The 26,438-nt window shown below is 40.3% G+C and overlaps 2 protein-coding genes across 2 annotated transcripts in view; one reads left to right on the top strand and one right to left on the bottom strand.

Moving 5' to 3' along the window:
* Nucleotides 1–26,438, bottom strand: part of RPS14 (ribosomal protein S14) — a 520,685-nt gene that overhangs the window by 386,067 nt on the left and 108,180 nt on the right. The window lies entirely within an intron of this gene.
* The window catches only part of IRGM (immunity related GTPase M), a 31,318-nt gene continuing 7,468 nt past the window's right edge, over nt 2,589–26,438 (top strand). The window contains 4 exon segments of the mRNA XM_050792963.1: nt 2,589–2,661; nt 3,938–3,969; nt 5,298–5,412; nt 5,415–5,827. Of these exon segments, the coding sequence (XP_050648920.1) occupies nt 2,589–2,661; nt 3,938–3,969; nt 5,298–5,412; nt 5,415–5,827 (633 nt within the window).

Here is a 26,438-nt window from a genome sequence, read left to right as displayed (position 1 = left end):
CTCCTCAATCTGACAGTTGTCCTGTTCTGACCCGGGCAAGGAGTAAGGGGGGACAAAGCCAACCTCACAATCTCATAGCTGCATAAGTGGTTTTGCAACTTCTTAGTTCTGTAAATCTCCAGAAAGCAGACACACTATCATCTTACCAGTCTTACAGAGCCCTTGTACTGGGGCATCGCTTCACTTACTTTAAACACCCTGGGGGCTTTTATTATGGTCCCCATTTAAAACAGAAGGAAATGAGATTCTCTGAGAGGTGAAGCAGATGCCCAAGGTCTCTGCTAGTATAAACATGCATGTACAAGTGTCTTTTTCGTATAATGACTTCTTTTCCTCTGGGTAGACACCCAGTAGTGGGATTGCTGGGTCAAATGGTAGATCTACTTTTAGTTCTTTGAGTCATCTCCATACTGTTTTCCATAATGATTGTACTAGTTTACATTACCGCCAGCAGTATAAAAGTGTTCCTTTTCACCACTTGCATGCCAACATCTGTCATTTTTTAATTTTTAAATTATGGCCATTCTGACAGGAGTAAGGTGATATCTCACTGTGTTTTTACTTTGCATTTCCCCGATTATTAGGGATGTTGAGCATGTTTTTTCATGTTTGTTGACCATTTGTCTATCTTCTTTTGAGAATTGTCTATTCATGTTCTCTGCCCCACTTTTTGATGGGATTATTCATTTGTTTTCTTGCTGATTTGTATGAGTTCCTTGTAGATTCTGGTATTGGTCCTTTGTCAGATGCATAGTTTGCAAAGATTTTCTCCCACTCTGTGGATTGTCTGTTTACTCTGCTGATTAATTCTTTTGCTGTGCAGAAGCCTTTTAGTTTAATAGGTTCCATTTATTTATTTTTGTTTTTGCTGCATTTGCTTTGGGATCTTAGCCATGAATTCTTTGCCTATGTTAATGTCTAGAAGAATTTTTCCAATGTTATCTTCTAGAATTTTTATGGTTTCAAGTTAGAGTTCAGTCTTTGATCCATCTTGAGTTTATTTTTAAATTATTATTATTATTATTTTTATTTTTGAGACGGAGTCTGGCTGTGTCACCAGGCTGGAGTGCAGTGGCACGATCTCGGCTCACTGCAACCTTTGCCTCCCGGGTTCAAGCAATTCTCCTGCCTCAGCCTCCCGAGTAGCTGGGACTACAGGTGCACACCACCACGCCCAGCTAATTTTAATTATTTTTTATTATTATACTTTAAGTTCTAGGGTACATGTGCACAATGTGCAGGTTTGTCACATATGTATAATTTTTGTAGTTTTAGTGGAGACGGGGTTTCACCATGTTGGCCAAGATGGTCTCGATCTCTTGGCTTCGTGACCCACCCGCCTCAGCCTCCCAAAGTGCTGGGATTACAGGCATGAGCCACCACACCCAGCTGAGTTTATTTTTTGTGTAAGGTGAGAGCTGGGGATCCAGTTTCATTATTCTATATGAATCATCACATTGATTTTTCCGTCAGCCTTTTCTGATAGTGATCAAACAGAGCAAAAGCCTGGGATTTGATGCACATTGGTTTCCGGGTTCATGGAGTTCTCTGATGTACCAGCCTCCACATCTGTGCTAAGGCCAGGTCTTACTTTGCTTTAAGTACCTTTGTTTGGGGATCAAGATAATTGGTGTGGAATTAACTATATATAACCTTACATGGGAAATCTATTAATCTGTGTTCTTCATTCTGCATATTTTACTCGTGAAATTAATTCATCAGATTATGACCAGCATTAAAAAACAAACAGATGAAGAAACATTCATAGAATGGAATAGGAGTTATAGAGTGTATTTAAGGCAAATTGTTCTGTAATACCTTGCATTTGCCTGTGTGCATGTATTTGTGTGCATGTGTACTGGTTCCTATGTGCTCACTTAGTAAATTTAGGAATATGCTCCTTCTAGGGTCTGGTTCTTTTTTTTTTTTTTTTTTTTTTTTTTTTTTTTGTATGGCTGCCACTCTGTAATTGAACCTGGTCCCGTGACTCCCTTTCGAAGGGCCTCTTCCTCCTCTTCCAAAAGGACTCCTCTTCTCCTGTCTGGAGGAAGGTATCTGGCAATATATCTGGGCAAGATAGTCAAAGAGCCGAGCTTGGAGCAATTGCAACCCAGGCTGAATTCTGATGACCTCTTCTAAACTTCCAGGTCAGTGCTCCTGGAGGCTCATGTACACAAACACATAGACCCACTAAAACACCTGGAAGACACTGCAACCTCATGCAGAGGAAACCATGCCCTCACTGGCCTGGCAGTGGCACAGGGGCCTGGGCAGACACAACACAGCAGAGTCCTGGTGTAACTGAGATAAAGTATCTCAATTGTACAAATAATTATTTTGGGCTCAGTGGTGTCCAGTGTGCAGCTGGTGAGGCTTCACATGGGCCCAGGAGAAGTGGATCATATGATCGAGGCCTGGGGGTGGGACAGTTGAGCTGGGGCTGCAGGGGCTAAGGCTCTTTTCCATGGGGCTCAGCACTGGTGGACAGGTAAGCAGACAGGTTTGAAGCTGCTGGCTGTGTTCACAGACACGGTCACAGAAAAAGCCTGGAAAACTATAGGGTTTTCTGCTGACCTCCCACACTCACCATGGACAGTCAGTACCCTGCACTGGCCTGTGTCGTACCCAAGCAGAGTGTGCTTGAAAATCAGATGTATATTAGTAGGCCCTGTGCTCAGCAGGGACAGTTTAGAAAGGGAAGTTAATTTATCTGTCCGTTAGTAAGTTAATAACACACAAAGTGTACTGTGTTTTATTAATCAAACAAAAATATGTTAAACACCGGCTGGGCACAAAGAGTACAATGGTAAAGATTCTAGTGGAAATGTTTAATGGTTAATGCCAAGACCTGTGTATGTATTAATATGATGCCAATCATTTAATACCTGATGAAGCAATACTTTCTGGGACTACTTGGGTTAGAAAATGGCCCTGCCACAGGCCCAAGCCCATCCCCAGCCCTGCATGTGCTCCTGTTCCACTCCCTTGTGCATCTATCAAGTATAACGTTGTGGGGAAGGGGAGTGCTCGATTCCTCACCTTAACCAGCCTGCCGGCTATCCATGCAGAGACATGTGGGCAAAACTCCGAAGGCCAGACCTCCCCACTCCATTTTCCTGCTAGACTGCTGAGGGACTACATTTGAACCTGGTAACTGCCCTGCCTCCTTCCCTCCAGATTCCATAGGTTACCTCTTCCTCTTTGTGGACTAACTAAAAGCAACCATATCTAAGTAGCATTTGATGAGAAGAAACTAGTTATTTACATAAACCAAAATAATTAATGTTACAGTGGAGAAACTTTACATAGCAGCCACAGATGAAGTCTGGCATGAAGAAGTCAATGATCAGTGGCTGCTCTCGCCACATGGTGGGTTATAAAATCTTCCCAAGGCAAGTGAGGCACCGAGAAGTTGAAGACTCACATACATTCCAGAGAACAGGGCCTCTCTCATCCATCTCCTCCATTAGGGCCTTTCCTCATAGTTCATAGATGGACAGCTGGAGCCAGTTCTCTGTTTCCTGGGCCCTCTAAAAGGGCCACAGACTTGGACAAATCCATTGTCCTGGGCACTCAGGAGGCAAGATTCTGTGTGTGCATGAGTGTACAAACATGTGTCATGTGAGAGAATGTGTGGGCACTGGGCACATCAAGCATGAGTGAGGGTAGGTGAGCGAACATGTGTCAGCCTACATGAGTGTATATATACATGCACAGAGTGTGTGAGCGTGTGTGCACCAAACGTAAGTTTGTGTGAACCTGGCACCACGAGTGAATGTGTGTTTGTGTGTGGGGTAAGTGAACATGTTGCAGCCTGAGTGAGCAAGTGTGTGTGCAACAGGGATGAATGTGTGTATTCATGTTTACACATGTCAGCTTAAGTATGTTAGGGTGTGTGAACATGTGTCAGTGTGAATATGTGTGGGCCTGTGCACAGAGTGCGAGCGAGTGTATGTGTGCATGCTGATGGTGAGTGAGACAGTGTGAACGTGAGTGTGTGGGGTAAGTGAACATGGCTGGGCATGGGTGAGTGTGCACACCAGGTGTGAGAGGCTCTGTGTAGAGTGTTGTGTGTGTTCACAGTGAGTATGTGAAACAGACCTGCCAGGCCATGCTAGGAGTAGAGAATCACATCACCTTCTTTTAATCAGTCTCAAATACCTGGCCCCGTGGGGAACCTGCAAGAGCCGGGTTTGGCAAACACAGTGATAATCAATTGTTTAATCACTGCCTCGAAGAAGAGCAGAGCATTTGAGTATACTCTCTCCTCTCCCTCACTTCAGTTGGGCCCAACGTGAGAATCCTAAGGGAAGCTCGGGGGGTCAAAGGCTGGTGGCTTACTTTGTATATATTGCAGCATTTCAGTACTGCTCTGCACGTGTGCTCCCCTGCCGGATGAGGCAAGTGTTAAACAGAGACCAACCACAGCTTCAAGTAAGCAATGGGAATTGGATGTTTTATGTCCTCTGGCGCCATCTTCAGCAGAGAAATCTATAGGTCTCTTTTACTTGTTTGGCCTTGGTTGTGGACTGAAACTTGCGAAGGAGTAGACCTATGTTAGGATAGAGTAAAAGAGGAAAAGACAGAAAATTCTCGGGCTTTTCAGGAGACTTGGTTCATTCCCTGCTATTCAAGCCGTCTCATGACCACAGTCCTGCTTTGGAGGCTGACTATTGGAGGCACAACTGGCCTCAGAGGGTTCCTCAGGGGCCCTACCGTTCTTGCTCCCTGAAGGAATGTGCACATTGCTTGAATGAGTGTTTTTTGATTGTTTTTAATCCAGATGTCTTTGCTGCAGTCTTTGTTGAGGGCTGGGGATGCTAAAAGTCAGATGATTCATGTGCACCCTGTCCATCCTAACTCACCTGCTCTTCTACTTCTGCAGCTTACTCCAGTGCCCACCGATACGACAGAGTTCCCACGTGCCCCTCACACTCCATTAGCTGCATCCTAAACCCTTTTTGCCACACCATAAGCATTGGGTTTTTTTGTTTGTTTTTTTGAGACGGAGTCTCGTTCTGGCTGGAGTGCAGTGGCGTGATCCCGGCTCACTGCTACCTCTGCCTCCGAGGTTCGAGTGATTCCCCTGCCTCAGCCTCCTGATTAGCTGGGACTACAGGCGCACACCACCAGGCCCGGCTAATTTTTTGTATTTTAGTAGAGACAGGGTTTCACCATGTTGGCCAGGATGGTCTCAATCTCCTGACCTCGTGGTCCGCTCACCTCAGCCTCCCAAAGTGCTGGGATTATAGGCAGGAGCCACCGCACCCGGCCAGCATTGGGGTATTTTATCAAAGACGGAGGCCACGAATGTTGAGAAAGCCTTAGTAGGTGGGAACTTGCCAGAGGTGGCCTCTGCCATCAACGAGACTCTGAAGATAGTGTCCAGGACACCAGTCAACATTGCTATGGCAGGGACTCTGGCAGTGGGATGAACACCTTCATCAGTGCCCTTTGAAACACAGGACATGAGGGGAAGCCCTCACCTCCTACTGGGCTGGTAAAAGCTACCCAAAGATGTGCCCCTTATTTATCTTCCCACTTTCCAAATATGGTGCTGTGGGACCTGCCTGGCACAGGGTCTGCCACCAAAACCCTGGAGAACTACCTCATGGAAATGCAGTTCAACCAGTATGACTTCATCATGGTTGCATCTGCACAATTCAGCATGAATCATGTGATGCTTGCCAAAACCACTGAGGACATGGGAAAGAAGTTCTACATTGTCTGGACCAAGCTGGACATGGACCTCAGCACAGGTGCCCTCCCAGAAGTGCAGCTACTGCGGATCAGAGAAAATGTCCTGGAAAATCTCCAGAAGGAACAGGTTTGTGAACACTAATTCCTGTCCTTATTAAACATTTTCCATCTCCTCCTATTGCTTCCTTTTCTCCTTTATTTCACCGGACTCAATGAAACACACCTGGTGCAGAAGGGTATCTTACAATTTTAGGGGGCATGTAGAGAGAGTGGTTGTGTTGTTCTTTGAGACCTTTTAGGAGTTGGGGCCAAGATTCCCAGGCAAGGCTGCTTGCTTCAAAGGTCCTTTCCCTTCACAGAACTCTCCACTAGGTGCTAAAAACGATCAATGTCTTAAAATGGGTATAAGATTATATCATCAGGGTCCTAGCACTCTCAAACTGAGTCGTTTAAGAACACTTTAATAATAAGGGTATATTCAAAGGTGTGGACAGGGTGCAGGGAGACCACCAAGACAAAATGTTAACCCGAAGGTATAACTTCAAGGCAAGCAACGGTCGGGAGGAGCCCTCTCCAGGTTTGAACAGGCAAATGGAGAGGCAGGTTGCTTGAATCTCAAGATGGAGTTTATCAGTAATAATAAAGACTTCTGGGCTTGCAAACATACAATTGCAATCTACAACAAAATCTCTAAAACAGAAAAAAGAGTAACCATGTTAAAGGGTTCTAAGTTCTTGTTTTATCCAGAGCATGAGTAAAGACATTGATTAAGTTTAAACTATGGTTTATAAGTGATGCCTAATATCTTATGGTTTATAAGTAATGCCTAATATCTTTAAATAACTAACGAAGGAAAATAAACTGTGCAAATAACTTGCAAGTGACAAGAAAAACAATAGTATAACAAAGATACACTCAATCCAAAGGAAGACAAAAAAAATATATAGCACAAAATAAAATGTTACATATAAACTGAAAATATCAATAATTGTATTCAGTGTAATTGGACTAAATGTTTTAGTTAAAAGCAAAATGATCATCAGGCTGGATTTTAAAATTCTAACCATATATATGTGTGTATATGTATACATATATTTTTTCTTTTTTTTAGAGACGGAGTCTTGCTCTGTCGCCAGGCTGGAGTGCAGTGGTGCGATCTCAACTCACTGCAACCTCCGCCTCCTGGATTCAAGCAATTCTCTTGCCTCAGCCTTCCAAGTAGCTGGGACTACAGGTGCCCACCACCATGCCCAGCTAATTTTTGTATTTTTAGTAGAGACGGGGTTTCACCATGTTGGCCAGGATGATCTCGATTTCTTGACCTTGTGATCCGCCCGCCTTGGCCTCCCAAAGTACTGGGATTACAGGCATGAGCCACCGCGCCTGGCCACCATATATATTTTATAAGTGACATACTAGATCAGGATACAGAAACTATGCCAGAAAACCTACCCCTCAAGTCCCAAGTCAGATAAAGCAATTGCAAGCCAAATATATAGTAAATAATGTTTCAGAGAGATGCCTGTATAGATGGGAAAAGCATTCATTAAAAACCCAAAAATAGGCTGGGCACGGTGGCTCATGCCTGTAATCCCAGTACTTTGGGAGGCCGAGGCAGGCGGATCACGAGGTCAGGAGATCAAGACCATCGTGGCTAACATGGTGAAACCCTGTGTCTACTAAAAATATATTTAAAAAATTAGCCAGGCATAGTGGTGCACACCTGTAGTCCCAGCTACTCGGGAGGCTGAGGCAGGAGAATGGCATGAACCTGGGAGGCGAAGCTTGCAGTGAGCCGAGATGGCACCACTGCACTCCAGCCTGGGTGACAGAGAGAAACCAAAAATATACCCAGTAGTCAGGCTGGTTTTAAACTCTAGCTTTTGTAGGGAACGAGAGAGTTTTCTGTGCTGCGGAAGGGTCCTATTTCTTTTCCTTCCTTTCATTCATTTTTTTTTTAAATGTCTGCTTTATTGAGATGCTATTCACATATGTAATGTAAAAAAATCTGTATGGCAGTAAAAGATGTGTACTTATAATTTAAACAGTACATAATTATGCACTATTATGTAAATTCTATTTCCTAATAATAAGAAATTGTAAAAAAATTCTTCAAAGGAGGTCTTCATATAGTGATATAGAACAATTACCAACATGTTTAAGAAAAAATAGGTTGTTATACTATTTAAGAAATGCTTCCATGTCTGTAAAACAGAGAAATAGCTTGTGCATACTTGCTCATGTATACATACAATAGTTCTGCAAGGATATTATGGTCATTTCTCGGGGGTAAGGGGTGGATAAATATGGAATGGGAAGATATATTATTATGTATCCCCCCTTTTTTGAGACAGGGTCTTGCTATTTTGTCCAGGCTGGAGCGCAGTGGTACCATTATTTAATAGCTTACTTGAGCCTCGAACTCATGGTATCTTCCTGCCTCAGCCTCCTGAGTAGCTAGGACCACAAGCACACACTTATTATGCCTGGCTGATTTTTAAATTTTTTTGTAGAGACAAGGTCTTGCTATGTTGCCAGACTGGTCTTGATTATTCTGGTTTCCACCCCCTGTAATGAGAGTGAGCCATGAGTTCCCTGCCTGGCTGTGCCTGAGGTCAGCTCCCAGACCCAGGAGGACTGCGAAGCAGAGATGGATGAAGGGTTCTTGTACAGAGACATCTGAGTATTACTCAGCTGGCACACATTAGTTTTCTATTTTAATGAGCATTTTCAAATTTGAAAAACAAAATTCATCTCTACTTTTAACAGACAGGTGTTTGGAAATGTTAGTTTTGGTTTCAATGAAGCCATGCAGGTAAGAAAAACCATGTTACTTGGACTGGAAAAGAGGGATAGGTCAAATTTCGGGGCAAGAATTGACATCGTAGCTGGGCAGGAACAAAAAGATAAAGGGAAGCCTGTGCTTTTGGTTGTACTCCCTGCATATGGCCCTGGAACAGCAACCTGGTGATCTGATTACCATAAGCAGCACCCTCCTTCCATTGGTCTTGAAGGGAAGATGGAGTAGGTGCAGAGTCAGATGATGGCAGAGAATTTGGTAGGGTGTTGCATGTACTCCATCTTCCTCCCCCTTATCTGTCCTAGACGTGATTGGTATGGTTGGTAAAGAATCATGGACCCATGTGCATCAAATGTTCACAATTTAGCATAAGTAAGAGCATCAGCAGTGACCTCATCAGGACAGCGATTCTTTTGATCATCCATGGTCCCCTAATGCACGATGGCAGGCCAGGTGTGGGGCAAACATTCAACTTTATAATAGACAAAATTGTTGTATATGATTGAATTTTTTGTTTTATTCCTTTGAGAAGATGGTATATAAAACTCAAGTTTGGAGATTTGAATATAAAGGGCCATTGAATCACTTGTATATTTCTGAATCTTGCTTGATTCAATCCCTTGCCACTCCCAGCACTGCACTTCATCTGTGTCTTCACAAAAGAGAAAGAACTAGCAACAGCTTCATTACTCTTCCCTCCTTGTAAACACTCTGATGGTATTTACAAGCAGGAAGATAACCCAAGAAGTTCTCATCTAAGAATGTTTTTAGTAGGCTTTTTGCATTGCTTATTGTAGATGAATCTGGAATTTGTGAAGTACAGGGCACAACTTGGAGAGCTAAAGTTAGTCATGTAGGTTTCCTACCTGTGCAACTAAAGGAATGTAAAACCTAAGAAGCTCTAAACTTAAATGGCCTCGTAGGGCTAACATGTACGGCATGTACGTGGTACATACAGTAACATTAATCTCCTACTCAGACACAAAGTACATTACAGTGCAAAAATAGATTTTTTTGGAAGTATGTCAGATCTTTTGGGCCTTTTCAGAGATGGGTGTTGCTGTTTCTCTGCTTACCTTTTGCTCATACTCTTCATCAATTAGTAAAACTCGGTATTAAGTAAGCTGTATAATTTTCATAAATCCACTTTGACAGTTTGAGCTCCGTGGTAGCGTGATGACTTTAAATCAGAACTGTGCCATTCAATCAGCTTTTGGTGTACTTCTGATATTACTATAAATTCTTAGACTCAGCTTCTCATTATTATCTTATATTCTTATATTTTAAGAGCCTTAGTTCTTAAAGATTTATCTTTTCCTGCTACATTTGATTCCTTAGAGCAATCATTTGTTCTGATTAAATTATTAACGGAATTATTTTTTCTACCTAAGTTGCACAGGGGATGGACGTTCTTTCCATCTGGCTCACCTTATTCAAAATACTAAAACTATAATCAAAACTAATTTTAGATATTCATTTCTTAATTGAGCTGTTTGTCCACTTCTTATTTCATGAAATTAGGAAATTGTTCACACATTCTCATTAAGAGCAGTGATGCCAGTGATGCAGTGTGGTGTAAGTATGAAGGCTGGTACCCAGAGCATGGGATAAGCTAGAGAGAACTCTAAGGACATAATTTAAAGCCATATTCTGCAGAGAATGGAAAAGACCAAGTCTCCATTGAGGCTTCAGTTCTGGAAACTAATCTCAACAAGAATGTACCCTTTTTCATTCTCAACTCTAGGAACAAGTAGAAGAATCAAACGACTGTTTCTATTTCAGGTTAATTTGTCTATAATAATATATCATTTCCTGGAGAAGTGTTTTAAGAGTGCATATCATTGAATTTCTAATAGAAAAGAAAATAATATTGAGTTTCTTTACTGTATTTTTAGGCAACATTCTCAAATGAATTATGGTAATCTTTGCTCATATCTTTTATTATTTTATTTTTTCTGCTAGCTTTGGGTTTAGATCATTATTCTTCTTCTACTTCCTTAAAACATAAAGTTGTATTGTTGAAGTGAAATATTTTATCCTTTTAAAATGTAAGTATTTAAAGCTATAAATTTCCCTCTTAGTACTGCTTTTACAGCATCCCATTAGTTTTTGCAAATTGTGTTTTCATTTGTCCTAAGGTATTTTCTAATTTTTCTTATTTTACCCATTGGTTGTTTAAAAGTGTGTTATTTAATGTCCACACATTTGTGAATTTTCCAGTTCTTCTTCTGATATTTTTAGTTTATTTCATAGTAATTAGGAATGACGCTGCATAATTTCAATCTTTTAAAATTTATTAACACTTGTTTTGTGGCCTAACGTATGGTCTCTCCTGAAGAATGTTCCATATTCACTTAAGAAAAAAATCATATATTCTAATGGAATCTTGTTGGGTGAAGTGTTCTGTATGTGTCTGCTAGGTCCAACTGGTCTGCAGTATTGTTGAAGACAGGTGGTTCTATCCAGTATTGAGAAAGGGGTATTGACATTTCCTACTATTACTGTAGAGCTGTCTATTTGTTCTCTCCAATTTTATCAATGCTTGCTTAATATATTTTGGAGATATGATATTTGGCACATATGTTTATAATTATTATATCTTAGTAGAACTGATTCTTTTATTTACATGTAGTGTCTTGCTTTGCCTCTTGTAACAGTTTTTAACTTAAATTTAACCTAGAGTCTATTTTGTCTGATATTAGTATAGCCACCCCTGCTCTCTTTCAGTTACTATTTGTGTGGAATATCTCTTTCTACCCTTCCACTTTCAAACTATGGTATCCTGAGATCTACAGTGAATCTGTAAAGTATCTATAAAGACAGCATATAATTGTATCACATCTCCCCAACCCTGTTCTACCAATATCTGCTTTTTGATCAGACAGAAACATCCATTTACATTTAAAGCAATTACTGATGAAGTGGAACTTCTGCCATTTTGACGTTTTCTCTTTGTCTTACAGTATTTTTTGTCTCTCATTTCCTCAATTATTTCTTTCCTTTGTTTTTAGTTCATTTTTCATAGTGACACATTTTGATTTCCTTTTCATTTCCTTTTGTGTACCTTTTGTAGATATTTTCTTTGTGGTTACCATGGAGGTTACATGTAACAGTACAAAGTTATAACAATCTGTTTTGAATTAATACCAACTTAAACTTCAGTTGCACACAACACTTTGCTTTTTTACAACTTTCCTTCCCCCTCTTTGTTATGTTATTTATGTCAAAAAACAATCTTTATGTATGTTGTATACCTATTAGCATGGATTTATAATTATTTTTATGAATTTGCCTTTTAAATTCTATAAAAAATAAAATGTAGTTACAAGCCAAAATTATATAAAAACATTAGTTTTTATAATGTCCATGTATTTGCTTTTACCAGAGATCTTTATATTTTCCTATGTGTTCAAGTTACTGTCTACTGTCATTTTATTTCAACTTTGAAGGGCTGCCTTAACACTGATTGTAGTGCAGGGCTAGTAGTAATGTAGCCTCTTAGCTTATTTACCTGGGGGTGCATTTATTTTTGCCTAATCTTAGTAGGACAGTTTTGCCAAATACAGAAGTCTCAGTTGACAAGTATTTTTCTTTTTCTTTTAGCACCTTAAATATATCATCTCTGTGCCTTCTGGCCTGCCGCCTTTCTGCTGAGAAACTTACTGATAATCTTATTGAGGATAGCTTGTATATGATGAGTCTCTTTTCTCTTGCTGCTTTTAAGATTGTATTTGGTTTTTAAGAGTTTGATTACAATTTGCCTCAGTACGGGTCTTTTTGGCTTTATCTTGTGGTTCATAGAGCTTCTTTGTATGTCTTTCCTCAAACTTGGGAAGCTTTTGGCTATTACTTTTTCAAATAAATTATCCGTCCCTTTCTTCTCTTTCTGGAAGTCCCATAATGTTTTAAATGAGTAAAAACACAATAATTTTGAATATGACTTTTTCTTGATGGGAATTTACTTGGTTGCTCTTTTTTTCTGTTTTTCAGAGTCTCTATAAAGTTATTTAAACCATCCATAGTATTTTTTCTGTGAATGAACAAAGGTTTGGAGATTCTTAGTTTACCATTCTGCTGATATCACTCAGTACTGTGAACACAAGTATGACCAAGGCCCATAGCCTGGCTCCTAGCCAGCATTGCTTTGAGTTATACTTTTCAAAATTCTCCTACTTGGCGTAGCTCCTAGTGTATCTTTGTTGATGAGGTAAATGAAATTCAACATGCACAGTAATTTTTCTCAAACTTAGATTTATTTTCTAATTAAAAATAAATGCAATAATTGGCAGCTTAAAAATGAATAGAAGCAGAGTGAAATTTTATCATTTTTTCTTTATCTTTAAGGAAGAGTTTGTTTTATTCATTATAATTATGTGATGACTTAGTAAGTAGTTGAATTTTATTAAAATCATTGAAATGATTAGTTTTTCTGTTGGCCACCAGAGAAGTGACTGAAATGGTTTGCTGATTTAGACATTTAGTAGGCATATGGGAAGTGATCAGATTAGGAAGAATGCAAACTTATCAAAAAAGTGACAAGGAGGAATGGTAAGGTAGCCTTGAGGTCAGTGTATTAGGTCTGATTTTCCAACATAGTAGATTCTTTAAGGCACCTTCATCTTTTCCCCACCTTTAGTTTGAGTTCACTTAGGAATGATGTAGGGGTTCTTTCTTCAGGTTCTATTGACCTGAGTAACCTGGTTACCAGAGTGGAGCAGAAAAAAATGAGTACCAGTGAAATGTAAAACACTAGTATGTTCACTGCAGCAAAAGAAAAATAAACTAGCCAAACACCAAATAAGACTATTAGGGAGAAGGCAAAAACACAGGAACAATGTTTTGTAAAAGGGGAAAATTTGATATCAATTAATTTAGACTTTCTGAAACATTCTCTTAAAGAACAGTTTCTCCAGATGTTAATTAGGAGACACTCATTTTTTAAAAGTTAAAACATGTTTCAACTTCAAAACTCAAGAGATCTTAAAATTATAACAATAAATTATAAATCTCTAACAGCATTGACTATCATGGGGGAATATTTCAGAAAATAATATTTTAAAAGTATATATATCCAAATTTTATAAGTTAAATCTGTGATTTAGAAAATAAAATGTATCGGCCGGGCGCGGTGGCTCAAGCCTGTAATCCCAGCACTTTGGGAGGCCGAGACGGGCGGATCACGAGGTCAGGAGATCGAGACCATCCTGGCGAACACGGTGAAACCCCGTCTCTACTAAAAAGTACAAAAAAACTAGCCGGGTGAGGTGGCGGGCGCCTGTAGTCCCAGCTACTCGGGAGGCTGAGGCAGGAGAATGGCGTAAACCCGGGAGGCGGAGCTTGCAGTGAGCCGAGATCCGGTCACTGCACTCCAGCCTGGGGGACAGAGCGAGACTCCGTCTCAAAAAAAAAAAAAAAAAAAAAAGAAAAGAAAATGTATCAAGGGCAGGCATGGTGGCTCATGCCTGCAATCCCAGCACTTTGGGAGGCCAAGGCGAGTGAATCACAAAATCAGGAGATGGAGATCATCTTGGCCAACATGGTGAAACTCTATTAAAAGTACAAAAATTAGCCAGGAGTTGTGACATGTGCCTGTAGTCCCAGCTATTCAGGAGGCTGAGGCAAGAGAGTCGCTTGAACCCGGGAGGCAGAGGCTGCAGTGAGCTGAGATCACACCACTGCACTCCAGCCTGGGCGACACAGCGAGACTTTGTCTCAAAAATAAATAAATAAATAAATAAAAATTATAAAATAAAATGTTTCAAAATTCCATTCTCTCTAAGGGAGATTTTTAAAAATTATATTTATATTTGTGTATTCTCTATGTTAACTGTGAAGTTGGTAATATTTTTTTCCAACATCTACCAGTTGGGGTAGTATTCCTTCCATGACTTCCATGCACCAACCTTGAAAACGCTGCTGCAGTTTTTTGATTTTTTTTTTTTCAGAGACAGGGTATTGCTATGTTTCCCAGACTGGTCTCGAACTCCTGGGCTCAAGCAATCCACCTGCCTCGGCCTCCCAAAGTGCTAGGATTACAGGTGTGAGCCACCGCACCAGGCCTGCTGCAGTTTCTTAATCCCTCTTCCTCCTCCATATACATACACCTGCTGTGGATCCATCCATTTTCAACTACTGACTTGATTGTCCAGGGTGACAACTAAGAAATGGGTGAGGTCATCTTGACAGTCACCCAGGGGAGGATAGCTTGGCCCTGGCACCTCCCACTGGGAGAAGCTTTATAGATTTCATTGCCCGATAATAGCTAAATAATGCACTACTACCAAATATTTTGGAATACTAACAGGAGAAAATTGTGATGCAATGTCACAATTTAAATGTAAATTTATACAATGGCAATTTAATGTATCCTATAACATTTTTTACCTTATAAAGTTCATACAAGAAACACAAAGTGCCTTTATGATACAATGTAAAATACATGTTTATGCATTTCATTACTGGATCCTCCATTACATGGAAAATTAATGCTCAAATTGTTTTATGAATAAGTGGTTTATCAAAAGCCGCATATAAAAATAGTCTGTTAAATTGAATAATCTTTGAGTTTAACTTCTCTTTCTAAACCTGTGGGTATTTTCTTGGCACTGATGCCACAGTGTTCAAAACTGGACATTCTGAACTCTTGGGAGAATCCTAAATCCTAATAACTCCAATATACTTAATTGCAATGCCCATGTGTATGCTGTTATCTTGTAATAGTTTACTAAGAAACTTTACTTCCTGAGCAACTACAGTCCCTGTCCTGGAGCTCATGCCAAAGAGTTAATAATTATGCAGGCACCACAGGAACAAGGTCCAAGATGTATAGACCAGCCAGCCTTCCACCCAGATCCCTGCGCTGCTCCCCAGGCTGTGGCTGTGGCCACTGTTGCCACCACTATTGCTTCTGCTGCTGCCTTGGGACCCCCACCTTAGTGCCTCTGCATCATACAGACACAGCTACTAGGCTGATTGCTTGGGGTCTGTGCTACCTGCCTTGCTCACTGGACTTTTTATGTTAACTTAGTTCTCCCTCTCTGTATCTCCTGTGAACTAATTGTGAGACCTAGGAAACTAATTTTTTTTTCAGAGTATATTACATGATGGTATTGTATACTTTAAATTTTGTCTTATCATGTGCAATCTAACATCTGTCAAGATTTTAAGATTGCTCACTGGATGGTATCAGACACCCATAACTGAATGACTTCCATCAGTAACAAGTATTTATTGTCGTTCATGAGTCCTAGATAATTCTCTATGTGGTGGGAGCTACGACCTCAGTCACCTGAAGGCTCAAGTGGTTTGAAATGTCCAAGATGGCTCACTGGAGGTTCAACTGATTTGGAATGTCTGCAATGGTGGTAGTTGGTCCTTGCTATAGACTGGGATTTTACGTGGGATGGTCATTTAGAGCCCTTTTGTTCTCCCTCATGTAGCCTCTCCAAGTGGCTCTCTCAGAGTTCCTTCAAAGTATCATAGTTTCAGGACAATCATGCCTCTTCTTTTGGGGCTGGATTCTGGGAGTGCAAAATTAGAAGCTATCAGGTATTTTTAAGGCTTAGGACAGGAAGTAGCACAAAATTACTTCTACAGCATTCTATATTCAAACAACTCACAGGGCAGGGTCAGATTCAAGAGGCGGGGACTAAATGAGGGGAATACCAGAAGGAGTTGTTTAGGAGTATCATCAGTGTAAGAGATTACCACCAGCTCTCATTTTTTTCTCTTTCAAAATGGCATGTTTGTTCTGGTTAGCCTGTCTCTGTTCATTGAATGTTGGGAGTGGAGGCAGATAACTTGTGATTTTTAGTCGCAGGTCTCTAAGTAATGTGAAACTTATGTACAAATAATGATGGCATTCTGGACTTTGAGTCTTAGGCCAAGATGATGGAAATTTTGGATACATCCCTTAAGGAGGGGGTGGGGATGTTTTGCATGCTAAAGGAAAGAAGTGAATATTTGCAAATATCCAGAAAAGTGGACCGTGCAGCTTGAATTATTTTTAAAAAATTTCATACTCTTTCCTACCAGAATCCTCAAATATGGGTTATTAACTATTGCTGCATAAAAACTACCACAAACTAGAGACTTAATAAAATACATGTTTATTATCTTACAGATTATGTGGATGAGAAGCCCAGGTACAATTGGGCTGAGTCTTTTGATTCAATGTCTCTCATGGGCTATGATGAAGTTCCCAGCCAGGGATGTGGTCTCATCTGAATGTTCAAGTGGAAAACGATCTGCTTCCAAGCTCACTCATGTTATTGGCAGAATTCATTTTCTTGAGAGCTTTTTCCTTGTTGTCTATGAGTTGAAGCCACCCTCAGTTCCTTGCCATGTGGCACTTATTTTCCATAGTGTAGCTCTCAGCATAATAGAATATGTCATCAAAATTAGCAAGGAAGAGGAAGGCCTAGTAAGACACAGGATATAATCTTATCTTATGTAGTCACAGAGTGACACCCTATCACCTTTGCTATAGTCTGTTGGTTAGAAGCAGGCCACAGTTCCTCTCCACATTCAAGGAGATTGTACAAGGGGTGAATATCAAAGGATAGAATAATTGGGAACTATTTTAGAATCTGTCTGCCACACCAGCCTCCTCACTGAGGGACAATTAGACTTTTTATATCATACATTTCAGACCTGATCATATGTCTTACTTCAGCCAATGGATTGTGGTGGAAGTGATATGTGCTGCTTTTGAGGAGATTTAAGAGTTGCCATCTGATCTGCCACCTTCTATTTTATTCTCTCCCCAAGAAATTTCTTAGATATTCATCAGCCTGAGTTTTTGAGCTGACCTACTCTAGGTATGTAAAAGAGGTAAGAAATTAAGTCTATTGACTGTCACTGAGATTATAGAAAGGTTTTCAACAGCAGTATAATTTATCTAAAGTTGACTGGCCCTGCTAAACTAAGAAATGCAAGAAGCATCCTGGGGCTAGCGACACCGGAGAACAGCTACATCCCTAGACCAGGAAGGACATGGGAAATTAGATCTTGCAAAGAGGGATGTAAGGAATGAACACACCAGCCTCACTTTCCATCTGGCACTACTGCTGCCCATCGGCAGGGAGAAGAAGAAGGCTAAAAATAAGATCTTAGAAAATGGTAACCTTGGTATTGATGGAACGTACATCAAAATAATAAGAGCTATTTATGACAAACCCACAGCCAATATCATACTGAATGGGCAAAAACTGGAAAAATTCCCTTTGAAAACTGGCACAAGACAGGGATGCCCTCTCTCACCACTCCTATTCAACATAGTGTTGGAAGTTCTGGCTAGGGCAATCAGGCAAGAGAAAGAAATCAAGGGTATTCAGTTAGGAAAAGAAGAAGTCAAACTGTCCCTGTTTGCAGATGACATGATTGTATATTTAGAAAACCCCATTGTCTCAGCCCAAAATCTCCTTAAGCTGATAAGCAACTTCAGCAAAGTCTCAGGATACAAAATTAATGTGCAAAAATCACAAGCATTCTTATACACCAGGAACAGACAAACAGAGAGCCAAATCAGGAATGAACTTCCATTCACAATTGCTTCAAAGAGAATCAAATACCTAGGAATCCAACTTACAAGGGATGTAAAGGACCTCTTCAAGGAGAACTACAAACCACTGCTCAGTGAAATCAAAGAGGACACAAACAAATGGAAGAACATACCATGCTCATGGATAGGAAGAATCAATATCGTGAAAATGGCCATACTGCCCAAGGTAATTTATAGATTCAATGCCATCCCCATCAAGCTACCAATGAGTTTCTTCACAGAATTGGAAAAAACTGCTTTAAAGTTCATATGGAACCAAAAAAGAGCCCGCATCTCCAAGACAATCCTAAGTCAAAAGAACAAAGCTGGAGGCATCACGCTACCTGACTTCAAACTATACTACAAGGCTACAGTAACCAAAACAGCATGGTACTGGTACCAAAACAGAGATATAGACCAATGGAACAGAACAGAGTCCTCAGAAATAATACCACACATCTACAGCCATTTGATCTTTGACAAACCTGAGAGAAACAAGAAATGGGGAAAGGATTCCCTATTTAATAAATGGTGCTGGGAAAATTGGCTAGCCATAAGTAGAAAGCTGAAACTGGATCCTTTCCTTACTCCTTATACGAAAATTAATTCAAGATGGATTAGAGACTTAAATGTTAGACCTAATACCATAAAAATCCTAGAGGAAAACCTAGGTAGTACCATTCAGGACATAGGCATGGGCAAAGATTTCATGTCTAAAACACCAAAAGCAACGGCAGCAAAAGCCAAAATTGACAAATGGGATCTCATTAAACTAAAGAGCTTCTGCACAGCAAAAGACACTACCATCAGAGTGAACAGGCAACCTACAGAATGGGAGAAAATTTTTGCAATCTACTCATCTGACAAAGGGCTAATATCCAGAACCTACAAAGAACTCAAACAAATTTACAAGAAAAAAACAAACAACCCCATCACAAAGTGGGCAAAGGACATGAACAGACATTTCTCAAAAGAAGACATTCATACAGCCAACAGACACATGAAAAAATGCTCATCATCACTGGCCATCAGAGAAATGCAAATCAAAACCACAATGAGATACCATCTCACACCAGTTAGAATGGCAATCATTAAAAAGTCAGGAAACAACAGGTGCTGGAGAGGATGTGGAGAAATAGGAACACTTTTACACTGTTGGTGGGATTGTAAGCTAGTTCAACCATTATGGAAAACAGTATGGCGATTCCTCAAGGATCTAGAACTAGATGTACCATATGACCCAGCCATCCCATTACTGGGTATATACCCAAAGGATTATAAATTATGCTGCTATAAAGACACATGCACACGTATGTTTATTGCAGCACTATTCACAATAGCAAAGACTTGGAATCAACCCAAATGTCCATCAGTGACAGGTTGGATTAAGAAAATGTGGCACATATACACCATGGAATACTATGCAGCCATAAAAAAGGATGAGTTTGAGTCCTTTGTAGGGACTTGGATGCAGCTGGAATCCATCATTCTTAGCAAACTATCACAAGAACAGAAAACCAAACACCGCATGTTCTCACTCATAGGTGGGAACTGAACAATGAGATCACTCGGACTCAGGAAGGGGACATCACACACCGGGGGCCTATCATGGGGAGGGGGGAGGGGGGAGGGATTGCATTGGGAGTTATACCTGATGTAAATGACGAGTTGATGGGTGCAGCACAGCAACATGGCACAAGTATACATATGTAACAAAACTGCACGTTATGCACATGTACCCTACAACTTAAAGTATAATAATAATAAATAAATTTAAAAAAAAAAAAAAAAAAAAAAAAAAAAATGGTAACCTTTCAGGGGCAGATGAAGAAAGAAAGAAGAATTTATGGGGGAGTTGAGAAGAAATAGTGGGAAAAGAAAAACAAAACAGTAGAGACATGGAATAGAATGATAATAAAATGAAGAAGTGACCACACTGAGAGATCTTTCTTAGAGGTGTACTAATTTAGGGTTTGTGCTTATCAAATTTAGAAAACAGAATTTCATATGTGCTTTAGAAAGAGAGACATCTGTGAAATTGGCAAAGAACAGAGCATGCGACTATAATACAATGAAATGACTAGTGAATATGAAGTAAAGTTGCAGAAAGAAGTTTTAGACCACTGCTTAAAGAAGCTTGCTTCTGAAGAAGAGTAAAAAGGAAGTATCTAAAAGAAGGGAGCTCAAAAAGGTGCCCGTTTTAACGAATAACAGTGTTGCAAATTTTGCAAGTTCAATGGAAATGTTCTATTCGAGGCTGATGATGTAGGAGAAAAAATAGATTTGTATATAAAATAAGGTCCATAACAATATAGGATAAAATATGATTACCTATGGATAATTTTGGGACTGGAGGGCAAAATAAAATGATGAGATTTGCACACAGATAATTTTGTATGTTGGAAGTCAGGAAGTTGATGGATTTCTTGCCTGGATACCTGTATCTGCTTCATGAAGAAAAATTAGGCCATCTGCTGGATGAGGAAAAAACAATACCTTGAAGGGTTGGCCTGAGAGTGGGCTGCTGAAGGTGAGTTGAGACAAAGATCATTGATATTGAGAAGAATGACATGGTTTCAGAAAAGCTTTCAACATCAATATTAGTCATGCTAGTAGCATTAATAATATCTAACATTATTGAGTACTGACACTGCTGCCAGGTACTGTGGAAAGAGATGAACATTCATTATTTAATTTTGGCTTCTTAATGTCCATAGAATATTATCCCCTTTTACAAATGAACAAATAGAGATTCAAATACATGGCATAATTTACCCAAAGTCATGAAGATAGGAATTAGAGCAACCAGATTTGAAGACAGATCTCTCTGACTCAAGAGCTAAGCCTTTAAGTGCCAAACCATCCTTCTTTCCAACACTGGCATTTGATTTTCCTTGGGTGATGTTGGGCCTACTGGGCTAGTTGACAAACTCGCCCAGTAATGTGATGATATCATTGGAAGGTTGGTAGATGGCTGACAAAATGAAACCTAAGATACAGAGCTAGGTTGCATGAGCTGGGGCAGGAAGAGTGTTTTTCATGAGGCTGGAAGATGCCTATCCTGGAAAGAGTTGATGGAGAGAGGAGAATGCAGACCTTTCTCTCCCCTTCTTTCTGGTACATGGAAGACACACACAATACCAGTGTCCATTTTGAGGGGAAGCCACAAGAAATGGTGTGTCCTGTAGGAAAACCTAGGTTTAAGGTCAAGTAAGAAGTCAATGTTTTCCAACCTCAGAATTTCTGCCCTAAATCCGGCAGAAGCCCAAGGTATCAACTCAAATGTATGGGCTTCCTTTGGCTTCTCTGTTCCAAGATGAATCTTAGTGAAGAGTTGTTTTCCTTTCTCTGCAATGTTCAGTCCTAGGGTGTAATTGTAGGGTGGTAAAAACCTCGGTTCCTTTTGGTCCTGGTGAGATCTAATCTGAATCTCTTTATCTCTGACAGTAGGAAACTGTTCTTCTGGTAACTAATCCTTGTTACCATGCAGACAGTAGATGCATTCTAGATGGATTATTGGATAATTATCCTCTTTAAAACTATGACACTCTTTGAGGATTGGATTGTGATAGTGGGCTACATATGTTAATGCTGTGATCATCTGTGGAGTGAAGGAGCAGTCAGTGATATCCCAGAAACACAATAAGCAAGGTACTGACTTTTGTAGGTCAGAATGTAATAGACAATGCAGTGATGTCACAACTGACTCACTCACTCATGATATGTAATTAACATATCATAATGGTTATAATGTATACTTTTTGTTGATAAATATTTTAAAGTACCTAATTATTATCTTATAAATATTACATATACTCCAATCCTCAGCAAGTTTGTCCTTCAGAGGGGCTCCCTCAGACTTTGATGACAGACACTGACCTGGGAATCTTGATGGCACATTATACCATCCTTAAGATACACACATTTAATCACAATTTTTCATCTCCATCATTTCCCCTCCTCCCTCCCATTTGGCATGTGTAAACACCTGTCTCCCCACCATGGTGTATGTACCTTGAGGCAGGAATTAAGTCTAGTTCACTTGTGAATTATTATCCTTAATCCAACAAAGACCTATTATAGTGCTTCATTTATATGGTTTATTAATTCAACAAACATTTCTTGAATCTTTAATATGTATCATCTTCCCCTGCCTTCATATATCTGGCATATAGAAGACATTTAATAAGCTTTTCTTTCATGGAATTACTAGAGAAAAACTTTATCTAGTTGCTATATGCCATACTAAACTGTCACCTGGACTCAATATCACACAAACACTTGAAAAATGCAAAACATTATCATGAGTGCTTTAAAGAATACATTGGGAGGTGGCGCCAAGATGGCCAAATAGGAACAGCTCCAGCCTCCAACTCCCAGTGTGAGCAACACAGAAGACAGGTGATTTCTGCATTTCCAACTGAGGTACCAGGTTCATCTCACTGGGGCGTATTGGACAGTGGGTGCAGGACAGTGGGTGCAGCCCAACAAGCGAGAGCCGAAGCAAGGCGAGGCATCACCTCACCTAGGAAGCACAAAGGGGAAGGGAATTCCCTTTCCTAGCCAAGGGAAACCGTGACACACAACACCTGGAAAATTGGGTCACTCCCACCCTAATATTGCGCTTCACCAAGGGTCTTAGCAAACAGCACAACAGGAGATTATATCCCGCACCTGGCTCGGAGGGTCCCACGCCCACGGAGCCTCCCTCATTGCTAGCACAGCAGTCTGAGATCTAACTGCAAGGCAGTAGCGAGGCTGGGGTAGGGGTGCCCACCATTGCTGAGGCTTAAGTAGGTAAACAAAGCAGCCGGGAAGCTCGAATTGGGTAGAACCCACTGCAGCACAAGGAGGCCTGCCTGCCTCTGTAGACTCCACGTCTGGGGACAGGGCATAGCCAAACAAAGGCAGCAGAAACCTCTGCAGATGTAAATGTCCCTGTCTGACAGCTTTGAAGAGAGTAGTGGTTCTCCCAGCATGGAGTTTGAGATCTGAGAATGGACAGACTGTCTGCTCAAGTGGGTCCCTGACCCCCAAGTAGCCTAACTGGGAGACATTCCCCACTAGGGGCAGATTGACACCTCACACCTCACATGGCCGGGTATACCCCTAAGACAAAGCTTCCAGAGGAACAATCAGACAGCAACATTTGCTGTTCAGCAATATCACTCTTCTGCAGCCTCTGCTGCTGATACCCCGGCAAACAGGGTCTGGAGTTGACCTCAAGCAAACTCCAGCGGACCTGCAGCTGAGGGTCCTGACTGTTAGAAGGAAAAATAACAAACAGAAAGGACATCCACACCAAAATCCCATCTGTACGTCACCATCATCAAAGACCAAAGGTAGATAAAACCACAAAGATGGGGAAAAAGCAGTGCAGAAAAGCTGGAAATTCTGAAAATTAGAGTGCCTCTCCCCCTCCAAAGGAATGCAGCTCCTTGCCAGCAATGGAACAAAGCTGGACGGAGAATGACTTTGATGAGTTGAGAGAAGAAGACTTCAGACAATCAAACTTCTCCGAGCTAGAGGAGGAGTTATGAACCCAGTGCAAATAAACTAAAAGCCTTGAAAAAATATTTGACAAATGGATAACTAGAATAACCAATGTAGAAAAGTCCTTAAACAACCTGATAGAGGTGAAAACCATGACACGAGAACTACGTGACAAATGCACAAGCTTCAGTAACTGACTCATCAGCTGGAAGAAAGAGTATCAGTGATTGAAGATCAAATGAATGAAATGAAGTGAGAAGACAAGTTTAGAGAAAAAAGAGTAAAAAGAAATGAACAAAGCCTCCAAGAAATATGGGACTATGTGAAAAGACCAAATCTACATCTGATTGGTGTACTTGAAAGTGACGGGGAAAATGGAATCAAGTTGGAAAACACTCTGCAGGATATTATCCAGGAGAACTTCCCCAACCTAGTAAGCCGGGCCAACATTCAAATTCAGGAAATACAGAGAACGCTACAAAGAGACTCCTCGAGAAGAGCAACTCCAAGACACATAATTGTCAGATTCACCAAAGTTGAAATGAAGGAAAAAATGTTAAGGGCAGCCAGAGAGAAAGGTCGGGTTACCCACAAAGGGAAGCCCGTCAGACTAACAGCAGATCTCTCAGCAGAAACTCTACAAACCAGAAGAGAGTGGGGACCAATATTCAACATTCTTAAAGAAAAGAATTTTCAACCCAGAATTTCATATCCAGCCCAACTAAGTTTCATAAGTGAAGGAGAAATAAAATCCTTTACAGACAAGCAAATGCTGAGAGATTTTGTCACCACCAGGCCTGCCCTACAAGAGCTCCTGAAGGAAGTACTAAACATGGAAAGGAACAACCGGTACCAGCCACTGCAAAAACATGCCAAAATGTAAAGACCATCGATGCTAGGAAGAAACTGCATCAACTAATGAGCAAAATAACCAGTTAACATCATAATGACAGGATCAAGTGCACACATAACAATATTAACCTTAAATGTAAATGGGCTAAATGCTCCAATTAAAAGACACAGACTGGCCAATTGGATAGAGTCAAGACCTATCAGTTTGCTGTATTCAGGAGACCCATCTCATGTGCAGAGACACACATAAGCTCAAAATAAAGGGATGGAGGAAGATCTATTAAGCAAATGGAAAACAAAAAAGGGCAGGGGTTGCAATGCTAGTCTCTGATAAAACAGACTTTAAACTAACAAAGATCAAAAGAGACAAAAAAGGCCATTACATAATGGTAAAGGGATCAATTCAACAAGAAGAGCTAACTATCCTAAATATATATGCATCCAATACAGGAGCACCCAGATCCATAAAGCAAGTCCTTAGAGACTTACAAAGAGACTTAGACTCCCACACAATAATAATGGGAGACTTTAACACCCCACTGTCAACATTAGACAGATCAACGAGACAGAAAGTTAACAAAGATACCCAGGAATTGAACACAACTCTGCACCAAGTGGACCTAATAGACATCTACAGAACTCTCCACCCCAAATCAACAGAATATACATTCTTCTCAGCACCACATCGCACTTATTCCAAAATTGACCACATAATTGGAAGTAAAGGACTCCTCAGCAAATGTAGAAGAACAGAAATTATAGCAAACTGTCTCTCAGGCCACAGTGCAATCAAACTAGAACTCAGGATTAAGAAACTCACTCAAAATCACTCAACTACATGGAAACTGAACAACCTGCTCTTGAATGACTACTGGGTACATAAGGAAATGAAGGCAGAAATAAAGATGTTCTTTGAAACAAATGAGAACAAAGATACAACATACCAGAATCTCTGGGACACATTTAAAGCAGTGTGTAGAGGGAAATTTATAGCACTAAATGCCCACAAGAGAAAGCAGGAAAGATCTAAAATTGACACCCTAACATCACAATTAAAAGAACTAGAGAAACAAGAGTAAACACATTCAAAAGCTAGCAGAAGGCAAAAAATAACTAAGATCAGAGCAGAACTGAAGGAGACAGAGACACAAAAAACCCTTCAAAAAATCAATGAATCCAGGAGCTGGTTTTTTGAAAAGATCAACAAAATTGATACACCACTAGCAAGACTAATAAAGAAGAAAAGAGAGAAGAATCAAATAGATGCAATAAAAAATGATAAAGGGGATATCACCACCAACCCCACAGAAATACAAACTACCGTTAGAGAATACTATAAACACCTCTATGCAAATAAACTAGAAAACCTAGAAGAAATGGATAAATTCCTGGACACATACACTCTCCCAAGACTAAACCAGGAAGAAGTTGAGTCCCTGAATAGACCAATAACAGGCTCTGAAATTGAGGCAATAATTAATAGCCTACCAACCAAAAAAAGTCAAGGACCAGACGGATTCATAGCCGAATTCTACAAGAGGTACAAGGAGGAGCTGGTACCATTCCTTCTGAAATTATTCCAATCAATAGAATAAGAGGGACTCCTCCCTAACTCATTTTATGAGGCCAACATCATCCTGATACCAAAGCCTGGCAGAGACATAACAAAAAAAGAGAATTTTAGACCAATATCCCTGATGAACATCGATGCAAATATACTCAATAAAATACTGGTAAACCGAATCCAGCAGCACATCAAAAAGCTTATCCACCATGATCAAGTGGGCTTCATCCCTGGGATGCAAGGCTGGTTCAACATATGTAAATCAATAAACATAATCCAGCATATAAACAGAACCAAAGACAAAAACCACATGCTTATCTCAATAGATGCAGAAAAGGCCTTTGACAAAATTCAACAGCCCTTAATGCTAAAAACTCTCAATAAATTCGGCATTGATGGAACATATCTCAAAATAATAAGAGCTATTTATGACAAACCCACAGCCAATATCATACTGAATGGGCAAAACTGGAAGCATTCCCCTTGAA

This window comes from Macaca thibetana, chromosome 6 (genome assembly GCF_024542745.1).
Source record: "Macaca thibetana thibetana isolate TM-01 chromosome 6, ASM2454274v1, whole genome shotgun sequence".
NCBI lineage: Eukaryota > Metazoa > Chordata > Mammalia > Primates > Cercopithecidae > Macaca > Macaca thibetana.
The sequence above is the reverse complement of the archived record's forward strand: the minus strand, read 5'-3'. Positions and strand labels throughout refer to the sequence as shown.